Below are 16,562 nucleotides of genomic sequence, written 5' to 3' on the forward strand. Positions count from 1 at the left end.
CACAATTGGTTACGTTCTTCAATGACCTTGCCACTGGTCGACCCATGGACCCTCAATCAAACCTTGCACACATAACAGTCATCCCGAAACCGGGTAAAGATAACGAGTTGTGTGGCAGCTATCGACCAATATCTTTACTAAATGTGGATCTTAAGATTCTGGCGAAAATATTGGCCACCAGGCTGCAGCCACTCCTCCCGTCCTTGATCCACCCAGACCAAGTAGGCTTTGTCCCGGGCCGAGAGGGAAGGGACAACACAATGAGGGTCATTGACCTTTTGTCCTTGGCAAAACATTCTGACGCCCCCTTCGCATTAGCGTCGATGGACGCAGAAAAAGCCTTTGACAGGGTGGCTTGGCCTTACCTGTTTCGGGTGCTGTGAGGCATTGGCCTGGGCCCTACCTTCCTACACCTAGTCGGTGCCTTGTACACCGCCCCGTCGGCCCAGATTAGAGTTAATGGCTCTCTCTCAGAACAATTCACCCTGTCGAATGGTACCCGGCAGGGCTGCCCTCTATCGCCCCTGCTTTTCATCCTCGCACTGGAACCTTTAACTAATGCCTTACGTGACAATGATGGGATTAAGGGGTTGGAGGTACATAAGCAGATACATAAACTTTCGGTATTTGCTGACGATATGTTATTTATGATCCAGGAGCCACTCGCTTCTCTTTCCCGTATAGTCTCGGAACTAAATCGCTTTTGTATCTTCTCGAACTACAAAATAAACATTCAGAAGTCCGAGATTTTGGGTTTTAATATTCCTCCCGCCTTAGAAATGCAAATGAAAGCTTCGTTTCCTTTTAGATGGTGTGAGACTTCCATACGATACCTGGGACTGCAACTCTCCTCGGACACCTCCCAATTAGCCTCATTGAATTACTGGCCCCTCTTCTCATCGATCACTACTGACCTACGTAAATGGGCATACCCACACATCATGGTTTGGTAGGATGGGTGTAGTCAAAATGACTATCCTTCCTAAACTTTTATATCTACTACAATCCTTGCCCATATACTTGCCAAAATCCTTCTTCAAAGCCTGTCACAAACCGTTCCGTAATTACATATGGGGTGGTAAGCGGGCAAGGCTGGCTTTTGCCCATTTTACTCGTCCGCGACGGTGGGGGGGTATGGGACTCCCTGACATCGAACTATATTGGATCGCAGCACATTTACGGAGGGTGGTGGAATGGTCCCGTTATATGCCCAAACCGTGGTTATCCATTGAAAACCATTTCTTTACGTTACCTCTTCCCAATGTCCCATGGCTACCCGCGTGCCACCCTCGTCCCTTAATGCCTAGTCATCCTCTAATCGCCCCGACTTTGAAAGTACTGCGGAGATCAGTCAGAGGCCAGCCCATTGTGCCCTTCCCTGGCCCGCTTCTGCCCCTGACTGACAACCCCGATTTTGCTCTGGGTATGAACCACAACTCCCTGCGCCCTCTCACTCTGGCTAACCAACAGACTCTCCAGTTTTGTCACATAGTTCACCTTGGTGCAATTCGGCCTCTCGAGGACTTATCACTTAATGCCCCTGCCACGTTCCGTCTCCAATTCCTTTTGCATCAACTCAAACACTTCGTTTCTATTTTACTCTCAGATCCTAATATGACCAGGCCACTCTCCCCCCTGGAGCAGTTATGTGTAGCTGACGAGGAACCCACACATCTTCTGTCGCAGCTATATGCCACCCTGATACTCACTTCCACGGATACTAAACCGTATTATATGAGCCTGTGGGAAAGGGATTTAGGAATTGCCATGGAATCGGGGGATTGGGACAAGATTCTCTTACTGACGCATAAGGGTTCACCCTTCAGTAAAATTCAGGAATCAGCCTTTAAACTACTGGTTAGGTGGTACAAGATTCCGGCTGAATTACACCACTTCCTCCCGCAGGTGTCACCTCTTTGTTGGCACTGCGGGTCTGCTCCGGGTACCTACATACACCTTTGGTGGCCATGTCCTCTCATTCAGGTGTTTTGGGATAAGATTTTACGCGTTATCCGTATGGTTGGGGATCCAGGTTTCCAGGCCTCTCCTGCAGCTTTCATCCTACATCACAACAATATACCGTATGGGAGATATAAAAGTTCTCTTACCTTCCATATCATTAGCACTGCAAAGTCTGTCATACCCCGGTTCTGGAGACAACCCTGCGCTCCCCCTATCGGGGCTTGGCTCAGTAGCATGTCATTTGTTTGTCAGATAGAACGTCTGACTATGTCCTTGAGGGGTTTGGACAGCAAAAACACTTTAAGGTGGCTCCCTTGGCACGATTTCGTTGCCTCTCCTACCTTCATTGAAATTCTGGGCATCAATATTTAGATTGCTCTCGCTTTATATTACCTCAGCCCCCGGGATGGGCCCTCGCACTCCCCTCTACCCCCTGGGTGTCTCCTTATTATCTTTTTTATAGTTATAACTGTGAGGCCTACGTTCATTACGCCTCTCAACACACAGACTGCCACCAGCCCTTGTCATGCCTGATCGGCTCGCCACGCACCATTTTTTCGGTTCTTTTTTGGTTAAGTTACTTGCTCCGTTCATTGTCTTTTCCAACATGGCTAGACTCTGATACTCAGTCGGGATTGTGACATTATTGATTCCCTGACGTGATCGGCTGATTTATAGATGCTTGTAGTATTTATTACTGCGTCATTCATGTTGGTCTCTGCCGATCCTTTGCTTGTCAGACATCTCGTTTGTACTGTATTGTTACATTGTTTTGTACCATACCTCAGATATGTCTGTACAATGATTTTTTGATTCGCTTTCCTATGTATCGTATTTTTTATGTCATTTGTCAATAAACGGAGAATAAAAAAAATAAAAAAAAATAACAAAACATTCCATTGTGGAGATGATCAACAGATTGACATCAGGAAGAAAAGGCCAAATATACATAGACATCACGGCAGAGACAGCATGAATTTTATCATCCATCAGCCTTTTTTCTTGACAACAAACCTGCAAATTAACTATTTCTACCTTTTTATCTCATACACAAATTTTTTTTTGTTTTATGCTTATTTTATGTTAGCAGAACCCTTTTTGCAGGACACTGTGAGATCAGCATTATCATCTGTAGTTACAGTAAAACAGAATACTGCATGGAACAAACATGATACAAAATAGCAAGGTCAGCCACATTGTTCATCTTATCAGTGAGGAGTAAATGTTGGAGGGGGAAAATAGGGTGACACAGCACAATTACAGCAGGTGGGACATATTTAGGTTTCCTTTAAAAGCCAAGAGGGTGACAGAGGGAGACAGAGCTCTTGACATCTCTCACTTGAGTCTTAGACACTCTCTAACCCCAACAATCACCATGGTTCACTTTACAGCTGAAGAGCGTGCCGCCATCACTTCCGTGTGGAAGAAGGTTGACATCAGCAAGGATGGCAGCGACACCCTGACCAGGTAATTAGCAGAATACTTAGCTGGAGTTCATTCCAGAAGTAGAAGGGACCTAGAATAATAAGTGTTAACATGGGCTTGTAAAACCCTATATGTATTTTATAGGTAACTCATAACTTATGAACGCATATATTAAGGGTTCTCAGCTTTTCTGGTCTTTTGTGAAAACATCTGCATTTCCTAGTTAAGAAACATATATGTATTTTATATAAAATATATAATATATTGATGGTGTTTATGTTAAAGCACATCAAAAGTTCTTTACTATTTTAGATTATAGCTTTTTATCTAAATCTAATAAAACATATTTAAACACATAGATTTAATGTGTTCTTCGATATGTTGATATATCTATATTACTAGTTACAATATTTTAGGTCAATATACAAATTACCTTTCAATATAGAAACATGGAATTTGACAGCAGATAAGATCTATTTAAACCATCTAGCCTGCCATTCCTGTTAAAAACATTTTATCTAAAACCGGTTTCTCTATCACTCCAGGCTGCTCGTTGTCTACCCCTGGACCCAGAGGTATTTCAGCACTTTCGGAGACCTGTCCAATGAAGCCGCTATCGCTTCAAATGCCAAAGTGCAGGCCCATGGCAAGAAGGTTCTGGGTGCCATCGGCGGTGCCATCCAACACTTGGATGATGTCAAGGGCTCTCTCCGTGCTCTCAGTGACACCCACGCCAACAAACTGCACGTGGACCCTGAGAACTTCAAGGTATGTATATTTTTTGCTGCAATTGCCCTCAACTGGAGATATTTATATAGTTTGAAAAGGTGCAGAGAATATTGTGAACATATTCATGAATATATGATGCCACTGCTAGGGTCCTGGTGTCCTCTAGTTCCTGCAGACTACATATCCTATATTTCTTAGACAGTCATGAATAAAAACAAAGTTGTTGAGCTTAATATAATAAAATAATAAGCTTTTCAATTACAAGTTAGTTTATCTTCCTGCTAAACAGAATTGGTATCGCAGTAACTGTTACAGCAGTGTTTGTGTGATGTTATATAAATGAACACTGTTTTCCTTCATTTTTAGCGTCTTGGAGAAGTGCTGGTGATTGTTCTGGCTGCCAAACTGCGATCCGCTTTCACCCCTCAGGTCCAAGCCGCCTGGGAGAAATTCATCGCTGTTCTGGTTGCTGGTCTGAGCCACGGATATTATTAAACAGTCCATTTGAAAATTTGGATTGCTCTTAAGCATATTCAATAAAAATTACCTTTGCATAAATTGTTGTTTCTTGTAGGTTCTTTCATAAGCATTAAATAAATACCATGGATTAAAATAAACAATGATATTAAAATTCCATTATAAACATAAGTTTAACATTCATTTAGAAAATATTTATGTTAAAGCTTACATTGGATCATTAAATACGGATTCTGTTTTAATTTTGTACCTTTTGTATATAATTCATCATTTATTCTTGGCAGGTTTACTCATATGGGATATTTGCCGTCACATCCAGTTTAAAGCTATGTAAGCCTTGTGTCAGAGTGTGATCATACTAAGAGGCAATGGCAAAAACTACTATGTAGATTTTCCACCCTTGTATCATCTGTGGTGGTAAATCCCTTCCACCAATATCATCAATTATCTCTCATATGACATCATACCATCTCACCTGCTCACCTTACATCATTACCTAGTCCTGTGCCTAATACACATTGTACTTTAATAATCCCCTTCACATCAGTTTTCAAAACATTATTTTGCACACTACACAATGTAAATTAAAGACTATTGCTTATTCTTATCACTCAAAAGCAACTGTAACATTGATTAGCTTGGACAGATGTGCAAATGGTCAACGGGGCCACTCTCAAAGCATATGGGAGTGTGAAGCACAGATCATTCATAAAGGGATATCACTATACAAGGGACAACTTGTGATTAAAAGTGTTCTGTTCTTTACTTCATGTAGACATATTCTTTTTATCATTTTTACTTTAAACTGGGGACTCTGGATTTGGCTCTGAGGCTATGGAAATCATAGTTGATTAATGTGGATAGTGGGTTTAATCTCCAGGCATGGAGCAACATTTAGCACGGTCCACTCCTTGCCCAGGTCCTGTCCACTAAACAAATGCAGCCCGCTGCTGGAGACAATGGAGGGGATATAGGTTTGTATGCAATGTATTTTCCTCTTTATGGATTTCAATAGGTTGTTTTCTTTTGGCACATACTGCCCCTCAAACCAGGTATTAACTGGACAGGGGCCGCCCTAGGCAAATGACCTGTGTGCCTGATAATGCCTCGTATCTCCTGGTACCTGGTGTAATACTTTAGGATGAGGCACCAAGCTTCACTTCTACAGTAAAAGAGGCTGAAAAGTATCCACATAGTATATGAATGTTTAAAATGAAGAGCAGCTGTTGCTGGCATTCAATAAGGGATGACTCAAAATTTATGGAGACCACCATAATCTAACATTGATTGTCTGATCCACTTAGCATAAAGAAATGTCACAATCATAGTACTACATCATAGACAGTGCCGGCAGTTAGTGGAACACCACCTCGGACATGTTATTCTTAATTTTGTATGTTATTAATGTTATTGTTAATTTTGTATGTCATTAATGTTATTGTTAATTTTGTAGTCTCCCCTTTATTGTCATAGTCCTATGAATTCTTAGGTAAATGGCCATGGTAAGGTAATGAGCACAGAAGACATTAAAAGCAATGTAAATTGGCATAGGGGCATAAAGGAGAACAGACATGAGGGGTAGTAAAAAAAAAGGGCTGTAGATAAAGTAGAAGAGTGAAAGAACAGGGATGGGCACCAAGGGCAGTCACTACCTCGGATGAGACATTATATACGTTTGCAGATTTTTATTTTACGTTATTGTATTTATTGATAAATTACATGGCCAAGTGTCCAAAGCATTAAAATAAACACATCCAAGTATATATTTCCACAAAGCCTATTTCCAATACCATCTCCTTTGGTTTAGAACATCCAACGTTTCCTGAATATCACAATACACTGTGTGTTATATTACATTATTATAAGGTCACATCATGCCTCCAAATCGTAATCGCAATGCGACCTAAAAAGCATAAAAAGGCATACATGTTCATCTTCTCAGGTTGTTGCTAAAATAAAAATGACCAATAAATACACAAAATAAAGCAAGAATTCAGTAAATACCCAGTGAATACCATTTGTAAACACCTATGTAAGGTTTAAATAGTGGGGATTCCGTCGTACTGTATGGCCATATATTGCTACTATCCGCTACTACGTCAAAGCACGCCAAATTATCTAACTTTTCATGGCTATATTGCTTAGCAAGGAGCTGAATTTAAAGCATTCTATGAGGCAGCCGTCTGGCAGGTGGGGCTGCTCAACCCTTACACTCTTACACAGTAAATATCCACACACTAACATTAACCAGGCACACACATGCACACAATAACACGCATAGACACATACAATAACATACCCACACTAACATACCCAGACACACTAACATACCCAGACAAACATATGTCAACAAAAACATACCCAGGAACACATGCACAGAGTAAGACCTTCAGATACATACACCTACACCAACATACCCAGACAGATACACACGCTAACACACCACCTTCTAGAACTGCCCCTTCAGTGCAGCTTGCAGTCACTACGCTACTACTGCAGGGTCACGCAGCATGACAAATGTGCAGTATTTCAGTATTAAATGGTTACAAGAAATCCCTAAATCAGACACTGAACTTGTCTTCACAAGGGTGGCATAGAGGCTATGATTTTTTGTATATAGTTTTCAGAAACCTCTGTGAATTTTTGTTATCCTTGAGAACCAGGAGTGTGAAAAATAGCATATTAACATTAATCTGCATTAAAATTCCAAATTTCATTTCATAGAATGTTTTTTTTTTTACTATAGAATAAAACACAACTAATTTGCAATTGACTAGGTTTAGACAAACTGGTCCAATGATTTAAAATCTGAATATTATTATTAGGGGTCCATTCACTTAAAAAGTTCCATTTCATCTTCCAAAATGTACTTTGCATAATGAAGGGCTAAAGCCAGTGAACTTCTGCTCCAAGAATAGCTTTGGTGTACCTGTATTAAACATGTGGGAATTAGTGAAATTGAACTGATTGAACTATACATAATGCAGGGCCAGCTCAGCCCACCATGCTGAGAAATTTGCTAGGTTTGGTCTTTTAAAATGCATCGTGAATTTGGGGAATTGAAACTACGGAAAATAAACTAATGCAAGAACGTTATCATTTTAAAAGAGTAATAAATAAATGAATACATTGATTAGTTCTGTTTTCAGCCAGGTTGTCCATCAGACCAGAGTCCCTGTCATCCATAGCAGGTTTTATCTCTTACCCACATTGCTAAGACTTTTAAATCACTTTAAGAAGTAGCTTAGTAGTCCATAGATGTGTGGTGGTGCCCCTCGAAATATTCCTCAAGTGACTTTTCATTGTAGCACCCCAGAATGATTTTGCCAGGACACTTTTTTATGGGCTTATCGTCAATTTACAGTTAAGTGTCTCTCTCTTGTCCGATTACCTGTATTATCTGTGATGGGGACTTGGAAGCTCTCGTTATTCAACAATAAACATGAAGTTAACTGTTTAGCATCATCTTAGTTTAAAATAGAATTAGTTGACTCAGGTACGGTTTATTTGTAGGCAATGTAAGAATTGAATGGAGCCAATATGTGATAGTGATAGAACACCCAGCAATTCTTTGTGAATCTAAATATCAGAACACTGCATTTAAGTACATTACATGTCTGCCTGCCATTACCTGCAGTGACTGTGAAAGCGACCTTATGTTATAGGACCCAACGTAGTTTATGTATAAAAGCAATTCTAGTTCAGAGCGCAACAGTCGGCAGGAACATTCAATTGGTTTCCATGGTGATTGTACCACCTTTACCACTTTGTACCAGATTTTTTTTTGTGCATAAATCCCAATATTTATTTGCAAGAAAAGGGAACAAAAACATAATACACAAGCACTGTGGTGTACAGGGATTTAGGATGCTTGCACACATATTTTTTCATCCTGGTTAGCGGTGCCATTCATGTGTTCGCTTCTTTGATTACAACAACAGACGAAATGTTAGCTACGCGGCCAGACAGACATGGTTATTTAGGGGCAATAACCTTATATAAGTTTTGTATATGTCATAAGTATTTAGTGGCTTAGGGATTTAGAGATCCTGGAAATGTGACCAGTGGTTTACAAAATGACGAAGAAACAAGTATTTTAGTTAACAGTACATTTTATTGCATTTGTTTCCATATAAACAGTAATCCACGTTTTCAGATAGGGGTGTACTATAATCAGTTTAATGATATCCGTGGCTCAGACCAGCAACCAGAACAGCGATGAATTTCTCCCAGGCGGCCTGGACCTGAGGGGTGAAAGCGGATCGCAGTTTGGCAGCCAGAACAATCACCAGCACTTCTCCAAGACGCTGGAAATAAAGGGAAAAAATATTTAATGGACAATGTATAAGCCTTCAGAGTAGGAAGTGTAAACTATGGATCACATTATGGTTATCGGTAAAGGAAATACTTTGTAATTGATAAGCTTATTTTGTATGTAAGCAGCATGAGCATTATAGTCTCCCAGTAGCTGGAGTACATGAGAATGCTTGCAAGAGAATCCCAGAATTATGAATATTACCACTACCAGGGCCAGCCCAAGACAAAATGCCGCCTGGGGCGAAGATTAAAATGCCCCCCCCCATTATCTACCCTTCCTCTCCCTGCCGCCCCCCCATTATCTACCCTTCCTCTCCCTGCTGCCCCCCCCATTATCTACCCTTCCTCTCGCCCCCTCCCCTTACTTACCTTTCAGCAGTCCTGCGGTGAGTCTCCCTGCTCTGTCTCGGTGCTGGCTTGTAATGCTGAGCGCCGGAAATGACGTCATCTTCCTGCGCTCAACATTACAAGCCGGCACCGAGACCGAGCTAGAGGAGAGAGAGGAGGGCGCCGAGCAGGTACTGACAACTTGGTAAGATAAAACCACTCGGCGCCCTCTCTCTCTCTCTTCTCGGCTTTAAAAAAAAAGGGCTCCATTGTCGAGCCGGCCCTAACCACTACCCAAATATCTCTAACAGAGGTCAGTTATGGCACATAAGGGAATTATATTATAAAAAATAATGAAACTCATATACCTTGAAGTTCTCTGGGTCCACATGCAGTTTGTTGGCGTGGGTGTCACTGAGTTCGCGGAGAGAGCCCTTGACATCATCCAAGTGTTGGATGGCACCGCCGATGGCACCCAGAACCTTCTTGCCATGGGCCTGCACTTTAACATTTCCAGAGATAGCGGCTTCATTGGACAGGTTTCCGAAAGAGCTGAAATACCTCTGGGTCCAGGGGTAGACAACGAGCAGCCTGGAGTGATAGAAAAAGAGTTTAAAAAAAATAAATAATAATAATCACATACCTAACTAAGCTGATAAATTATATATATATATATATATACACATATAATTTTTATATATATAATTATATATATATTAAATATGGGTTATAGGTAGTCTCACTGGTTTAACAGATACATTAGCTTTCCATTTATAGTAAGACTCTGCAAGTTATTCTTCTAATTACCTGGTCAGGGTGTCGCTGCCATCCTTGCTGATGTCAACCTTCTGCCACACGGATGTGATGGCGGCACGCTCTTCAGCTGTAAAGTGAACCATGGTGACTGTTTAGGTTGGAGAGTGGCTAAGACTCAAGTGAGAAGTGTCAAGAGCTCTGAGAACCACAGCCAACCTCCTTGGCTTTTAAAGAACTAGTTATGTCCCACCTACCATAATTGTGCTGTGTAAACTCATTTTCTCCATCCAACATTTAGCCTTCACTGATAACAAGAGTACATCTGACTTAGCTATTTTGTATCATGCTTGTCCCATGTAGAATTCTGCCTGGTATAACTACAGCAGAATATGCTGATCTGACTTCTTTTAAAACATGAATGTGCAAAAATTTATTATTTTATTGTTTATCTCAAAAGGAGATAGTTAGACAGTTCTGCTTAAATGAGGCTCAGATCCATATGTGCCTCAGAAAACGGCATCAACATTAACACTTTTACCACGTGTGACACTTTTGCTACTACAGCCTATAATTTTAATAATAGTAAAGCAACATAAAATGTTGATTTATTAAGCTTTAGAGAACAGAATTTTACAGCAGATATCAATCATTTGGCTGTTTATCAGTCCAGTCATAATCTTAGACTCAGGATAGCCATATGCCTATCCCATGCATAGTTAAATCGGATCCTCTCATATTTGTGGATCTAGGGGCAAACTGACAAGGGCATGCTGCAAACAACACATAAAACCAAGCCAAGGCATGACACAAAGTAGAGATAATCTGGAAATTGTTGGATTATTGGATATTGTTACCATTCCCTACACCTATGGTATTGTCACACATATACTATATCTACATAATAAAGCATACTCTAGTTGCATGCTTAAGCATGACAAAAAATACATTCCACATACAGTATATAGAAATAATTTTGATTCCATGATGAATAAATAAATAAGTTATAATAAATCTAAATACATAAATAAATATGTATATATATATATATATATATATATATATATATATTATATGTATATATTTTTATATAGTCTTTAAGACACGTTCAACACCCTAAAACTTAAAATAAGTTGAAGCTCCACCACTGCAGGTCATAAAGTGTTTGCTGGTTAAATGTTCTCTTATTCTCTCTTTTAATTGAAGAGTTGTTCTCCCAACATATTGAGCACCACAATTTTCACATGTGGTCAGGTGAATGACATTAGACAATTCATATATTGTTTAATTTCAAATATACGATTGTTTATTGTAGATTTAGGGCAGCTTTTACATAGGGATGACCGCATGGAAACATACCAACAGTATCTAACCATATCAGAAGTTTTCTTGGTTTGCTAGTAAAGAATGTAGGAGCCATTCTGTTACCTAAAGTTTTCCCCTATTTCAGTACAAACGTAATACCATTATCTACTTGAGGTGGCATGAGATTTAAATACCCAAAGATGTTTTTTGAAACATTTTTGAATGGTCATTAGAATTTCTTTAGGAGATACCCTTTATTCACATTCTGAGAATTGCTACTGTTTTTGTGATGATATTCGAGCCCTTTGCTATCAAAACAAGATCTAAAAACGAAATAATATTAATATGAAACTCATGAGTAAAAAGCAGAATCAACAACATTTTTAACCGATCACTCATGACCTTCCCACACAAAAAGCAGGTCATTACTATATCTACCAAAGAATGCAATATGTTTGGAAAACTGATCCTCAAAATGATAAATGATGTGCTCCTCCCAAAAAGTCACATCGAGATATATGGCATAGGATGGCGCACAACATGTCCCCATTGCTAATGGAAATAAGTTTGTACCGAGCATTGTGAAAACTTTGGGTAACGTAACATCTTAACTAGCAATCCAAGAAAACCTTTTAGATAATGTTGGATACTGTTGGTATGTTTCCATGTGGTCATACTGTATGTAAATGCTGTAGTTTTGTCAACTCAGCTAATTGTTTTAAATCTACAGTTAACAATCGTATATTTGTTATTAAACATAGAAACATTGAAAGTGATGGCAGAAAAGAATCATTTGCACAACCTCTAAATACTTTCCTTAGTCCCTGGCTTTATCTTATATCTAGCTTAGCCTTATGCCTATCCCAATGTTTGCTTAAACGCCTTCACTGTATTAACATCTACCATTTTTGCTGGAAGCCTTTTCCATGCATCCACTACCCTTCAGTAAAGTAATATTTCCTGATGTTACTTTTAAAACTTTGTCCCTCTAGCTTATGACTATGTCTTCTTGTTGTGGTAGGATTTCTTCTCTTAAATAAACGCTCTTCCTTTATCATGTTGACTCCCTTTAAGTATTTAAATGTCTCTATCATATCCCCTCTGTCAGGTTTTTCTTCCAGGCTATATATGTTAAGATCCTTTAACCTTTCCTGGGAAGTTTTATCGTGTAATCCATGAACAATATATGAATTGTACAACATCTAATGTAATTTACCTAAACACATGTGAAAAATCTAGTGCTCGATAACAGGGGTGAACAACCCGTAAATTAAAGTAAAGAATAAGTGAACAATGAACTGGAAATTAAATTGTCTCCTTTCCACCCATCGGCAAGCACTTTATGATCTGTAGTGGTGCAGAGTCTAATTATTTTAAGTTTTCTCCAGGAGGGGGCGACATAGTCACACGCTTTAATCAGAGGGAGGCATACTGGGTTTATAGGTTAGGCACTGGGAAACTACCAATATGATGTTTTGTGTTTACATTTATATATTTATTTATGTATTTATATGTATGAATTGTATTTAATTATTTAACATGAAATACAAATAATAACTGTAATTAGTGCTAATTTTTATTAAACAATAAATTAATTGTAAAACATCTAATGTCATTTACCTGACCACATGTGAAAAATGTGGTGCTTAATATGCGGGGAGAACACATATAAATGAGTCAGTGAAATGGAAGGGGTAGTAGACAGTGTCATAAAGAACAAGGTGATAACAGGAGTGAGCAGTGTAATAGACAGGTGAGACTGCAGTCCATGGACAGGAGGGCAGAGTAATCAACTTAGGAGAAAGTAATAATAACAAACAGCACCAATAGTGCTCCATTCCAAGGAATGGAGCACTATAGTTATGAAGAAAGTTAACAAATTTAAATCTGTATAGTTTAGAAAAACGTTGCCTCAGAGGGGATAGGATAGCATATATGCATAGGACACGTGGTCACGCGTTTAGACTGGAAGAAAGGAGTGGAATTCTCTGCCTGCAGAGGTGGTTTTATCGGAGTCTGTACAGATATTTAAACTGCAGCTGGATGGATACTTGGAAAAACATAATATTCAGGGATATAATCTTTAATTATGGAGAAACAGCTTATTGATCCAAGGAGAAATCTGACTGCCATTTTGGAGTCAAGAAGGAATTTTTTCCCTGGTTAGTGCAAAATTGGAAAGAGCGAAACTGGGGTTTTGCCTTCTTTTGGATCAACAGCAACAAATTAACCGATATAGGAAAGGCTGAACTTGATGGACACGTCTTTTTTCAGTCTTTATAACTATGTAACAATGTAACAGATGATAGAGAGACAAGCGGATGACATGGGCAGTGTAATGGACAACAGGAGAAGGTGGATAAGGATGGAATTAGAGGACTGCAAAAAACTTGCGGGCGCGGGCGGTCTTGCTGGGGCTGCGGGCGGGAGCGGGCGGTCAGGCACTGTACCTGCGGGTCCCGGTAATCCCGCGCAGTCCCGCAAGGCTGCCTTCTTGCTGCTCCCTTACAGTGTCTCCTAGCTTGCTCCGCCCAGGAACAAAACGGAGTCACGTGATGTGAAGTCACTTCCTGTGACTCCGCCTTGTTCCTGGGCGGAGCAAGAGAAGAGACGCCGTGAGGGAACAACTCGAGGGCAGCTGCGCGGGACTGCGCGGGAAATCAGGTAAGGAGGCGGGCATGATTGGCCACAAATGTGGCGGGAGCGGGCGGGATTGGCCACAAATGTGGCGGGAGCGGGCGGGAGCGGCACACCCACATTGCGGGAGCGGGATTAAAAACCGCGGGAGCGGGCGGGAGCGGGATTAAAAAAGTAGTCCCGCGCAGGGCTCTAGATGGAATCATGGACAATGCGTATATGGGTATGTGAGTGATAGCTATAAAAAGAAGAAAATAAATATTTGGAGGAAAAGACAGTAGGGATGTAGCGAACAAGATAAAAGGACAGGGATAAAAGGGGCTAGATAACACAAAGGAAGATAGAGAATAACAAAAATGAGGAGTAATATAAATACATATTGATGGAAATAATAGATTAATAAGGTAGGAAAATGAAGGAAAATTGAGGTGTATTAAGGCAAGATTGGGGAGTGGGGAGCACTATTAGTGTTCTACATAAAATATTCTTAGCATTATTTTGATTGCTTCCCATGATTACATAAAAGTAATTTCTGTTCACTTTTTAAAAAAATGTAATAAGGTAAATGCTGTTTATATTTGAATTGAAAAAGAACGCATCAGTGTTTAGTAGCTGCAGGAGATCTTTGACCATGAACTCCAAAACATGGAAAAATATATGTGTTCCCAGACCCATTGTTGATTGTACCAGAATTGTTCTTTACACTTAATCTAAAATATATGTGTTAAGGTACTAACAAAAGAGCTAGCTGCGTTTTAGATATAAAAGAGGCAAAAACAAGAAAGCACAGATCAATGGAATATTCAATGTGACTTCTCCAAATGTACACCTTTACCCAAAGTTTGCTCCAGTTATGCCCTGATAAAGAGGAAATTATAAAAATATTAACAATCTCCAAACACTTCTGAAGCCCGCAGCCAACTTTCCCCAGACAAAAACTTGGTAGAAAGTGGGAATTTCCATGTAAGCCAGTATTACGTACTGGTACGCTATAGGCAGGTAAATGTTATTTAAAGACAATGATATGACAGCATGTGCACATTCTTAAAAAAGTGACCAATGGTTTACAACATGAAACACTTTACAACATCTTTTTATTTTAAAATATATTTTATTAGGTATGTTTCAAAATGAACACACTGAAAGCACACTACAAGATGGAGTACAATACAGTCAGTTTAATAATATCCGTGGCTCAGACCGGCCACCAGAACTGCAATGAATTTCTCACAGGCGGCCTGGACCTGAGGGGCGAAAGCGGATCCCAGTTTCGTAGCCAGAACAATCAAAAGCATTTCTCCAAGACGCTGTGAAAGAAAGAGATACAAATCATACATAGGTTTTCTTGCACTTTTCATACCCTTCTACAACTCAAAGCATTAATATAATGTGTCGCCTTTGAAGGTATAATCTTAACCTTAACTTTATAAAGATTTTCCATAAACGCTTAACTTCCTTTAAATCTTTCCAAAATTGTATTGTTAGTATTATGTTAGCAGTCATTACTATCAGAATAAATTGCATAGGCATTAAAACTCAAATATTATATTTAATATATTAAATATATTCATTATTTCTGTTTACAGGAATTTATGAAGATTGAGAAATTATAACTAAGATTGTGGGTCTCATGATCATGGATTTCATTATTGAAGGATTAGAGTCACTGAATAGCGAAAGGCTGAACTTGATGGACACATGTTCCAAACTTGAGGTAATCTATGGTAGAAAAAACATACAAAATGCAATAATAATAATATTTACATACCTTGAAGTTCTCAGGGTCCACGTGCAGTTTGTTGGCGTGGGTGTCACTGAGTTCGCGGAGAGAGCCCTTGACATCATCCAAGTGTTGGATGGCACCTCCGATGGCACCCAGAACCTTCTTGCCATGGGCCTGCACTTTAACATTTCCAGAGATAGCGGCTTCATTGGACAGGTTTCCGAAAGAGCTGAAATACCTCTGGGTCCAGGGGTAGACAACGAGCAGCCTGGAGTGATAGAAAAACAGGTTTTAAACACAATTATTTTGTACATTTGTACAGGAGTTATTATATACCATGATAACTTTATCTTTTACTGAATATAGTTTTAATATTCAAAAATGTTCATTATTTCATTATTTGGAAATTAACTTATATATAAAAAAACTTGAATTATGTTACAGGTTAGAATTTGGATTAAAACAGATATACATGCCTTCTATTTGTAGCAAGACTATAGCAAATTTTTTATGTTAATTACCTGGTCAGGGTGTCGCTGCCATCCTTGCTGATGTCAACCTTCTGCCACACGGATGTGATGGCGGCACGCTCTTCAGCTGTAAAGTGAACCATGGTGACTGTATGGGTTGGAGAGTGGCTAAGACTCAAGTGAGAAGTGTCAAGAGCTCTGAGAACCACAGTCAGCCTCCTTGGCTTTTAAAGGAGAACTAGCAATGTCCCACCTACTGTAATTGTGCTGTGTCTCCATTTCCATCCAACATTTAGCCTTCAGTGATAACATAATCCATACATCTGACCTTGCTATTTTGTATCATGCCTGCTCTTGGGGAATCCTATCTTTCTGTATCCACAGTGGGTTATGCTGATCTCACAGTCTTATAAAACATGAGTGTGCAAAATTGCACC

General features: G+C 39.6%; 3 protein-coding genes across 3 annotated transcripts; 1 reads left to right on the forward strand and 2 right to left on the reverse strand.

Annotated features, from left to right (window-relative positions):
* The first annotated feature begins 3,337 nt into the window (after nt 1-3,337).
* LOC149305564 (hemoglobin subunit beta-3-like) lies at nt 3,338-4,611 on the forward strand. The gene is made up of 3 exons (XM_089477408.1): nt 3,338-3,429; nt 3,933-4,155; nt 4,483-4,611. The coding sequence occupies exons 1-3, from the start codon at nt 3,338-3,340 to the stop codon at nt 4,609-4,611; spliced, it is 444 nt and encodes a 147-aa protein (XP_089333534.1).
* Nucleotides 4,612-8,771: 4,160 nt separating this feature from the next.
* LOC149305565 (hemoglobin subunit beta-2-like) lies at nt 8,772-10,136 on the reverse strand. Its single transcript, XM_089477410.1, has 3 exons — nt 10,045-10,136; nt 9,606-9,828; nt 8,772-8,900 (listed from the first exon to the last, which is right to left on the reverse strand). The coding sequence occupies exons 1-3, from the start codon at nt 10,134-10,136 to the stop codon at nt 8,772-8,774; spliced, it is 444 nt and encodes a 147-aa protein (XP_089333536.1).
* Nucleotides 10,137-15,110: 4,974 nt separating this feature from the next.
* On the reverse strand, nt 15,111-16,268 carry LOC149305566 (hemoglobin subunit beta-2-like). Its single transcript, XM_089477419.1, has 3 exons — nt 16,177-16,268; nt 15,701-15,923; nt 15,111-15,239 (listed from the first exon to the last, which is right to left on the reverse strand). The coding sequence occupies exons 1-3, from the start codon at nt 16,266-16,268 to the stop codon at nt 15,111-15,113; spliced, it is 444 nt and encodes a 147-aa protein (XP_089333545.1).
* Nucleotides 16,269-16,562: the final 294 nt, after the last annotated feature.

The sequence above is a fragment of the Sceloporus occidentalis genome, unplaced genomic scaffold (genome assembly GCF_023333645.1).
Source record: "Sceloporus occidentalis isolate IW3139 unplaced genomic scaffold, rSceOcc1.0.p SCAF_11, whole genome shotgun sequence".
Classification (NCBI taxonomy): Eukaryota; Metazoa; Chordata; class Lepidosauria; order Squamata; family Phrynosomatidae; genus Sceloporus; species Sceloporus occidentalis.

Bases quoted from the DNA above. Each gene is read 5' to 3' on its own strand.
- LOC149305565 (XM_089477410.1), bottom strand. From the start codon at position 10,136: ATGGTTCACTTTACAGCTGAAGAGCGTGCCGCCATCACATCCGTGTGG. The intron at 9,829-10,044 runs GTAATTAGAAGA...CTATCACTCCAG, and splicing joins GGCAGCGACACCCTGACCAG to GCTGCTCGTTGTCTACCCCT. The intron at 8,901-9,605 runs GTATATGAGTTT...CTTTATTTCCAG, and splicing joins TGGACCCAGAGAACTTCAAG to CGTCTTGGAGAAGTGCTGGT.
- LOC149305566 (XM_089477419.1), bottom strand. From the start codon at position 16,268: ATGGTTCACTTTACAGCTGAAGAGCGTGCCGCCATCACATCCGTGTGG. The intron at 15,924-16,176 runs GTAATTAACATA...CTATCACTCCAG, and splicing joins GGCAGCGACACCCTGACCAG to GCTGCTCGTTGTCTACCCCT. The intron at 15,240-15,700 runs GTATGTAAATAT...TTTCTTTCACAG, and splicing joins TGGACCCTGAGAACTTCAAG to CGTCTTGGAGAAATGCTTTT.
- LOC149305564 (XM_089477408.1), top strand. From the start codon at position 3,338: ATGGTTCACTTTACAGCTGAAGAGCGTGCCGCCATCACTTCCGTGTGG. The intron at 3,430-3,932 runs GTAATTAGCAGA...CTATCACTCCAG, and splicing joins GGCAGCGACACCCTGACCAG to GCTGCTCGTTGTCTACCCCT. The intron at 4,156-4,482 runs GTATGTATATTT...CTTCATTTTTAG, and splicing joins TGGACCCTGAGAACTTCAAG to CGTCTTGGAGAAGTGCTGGT.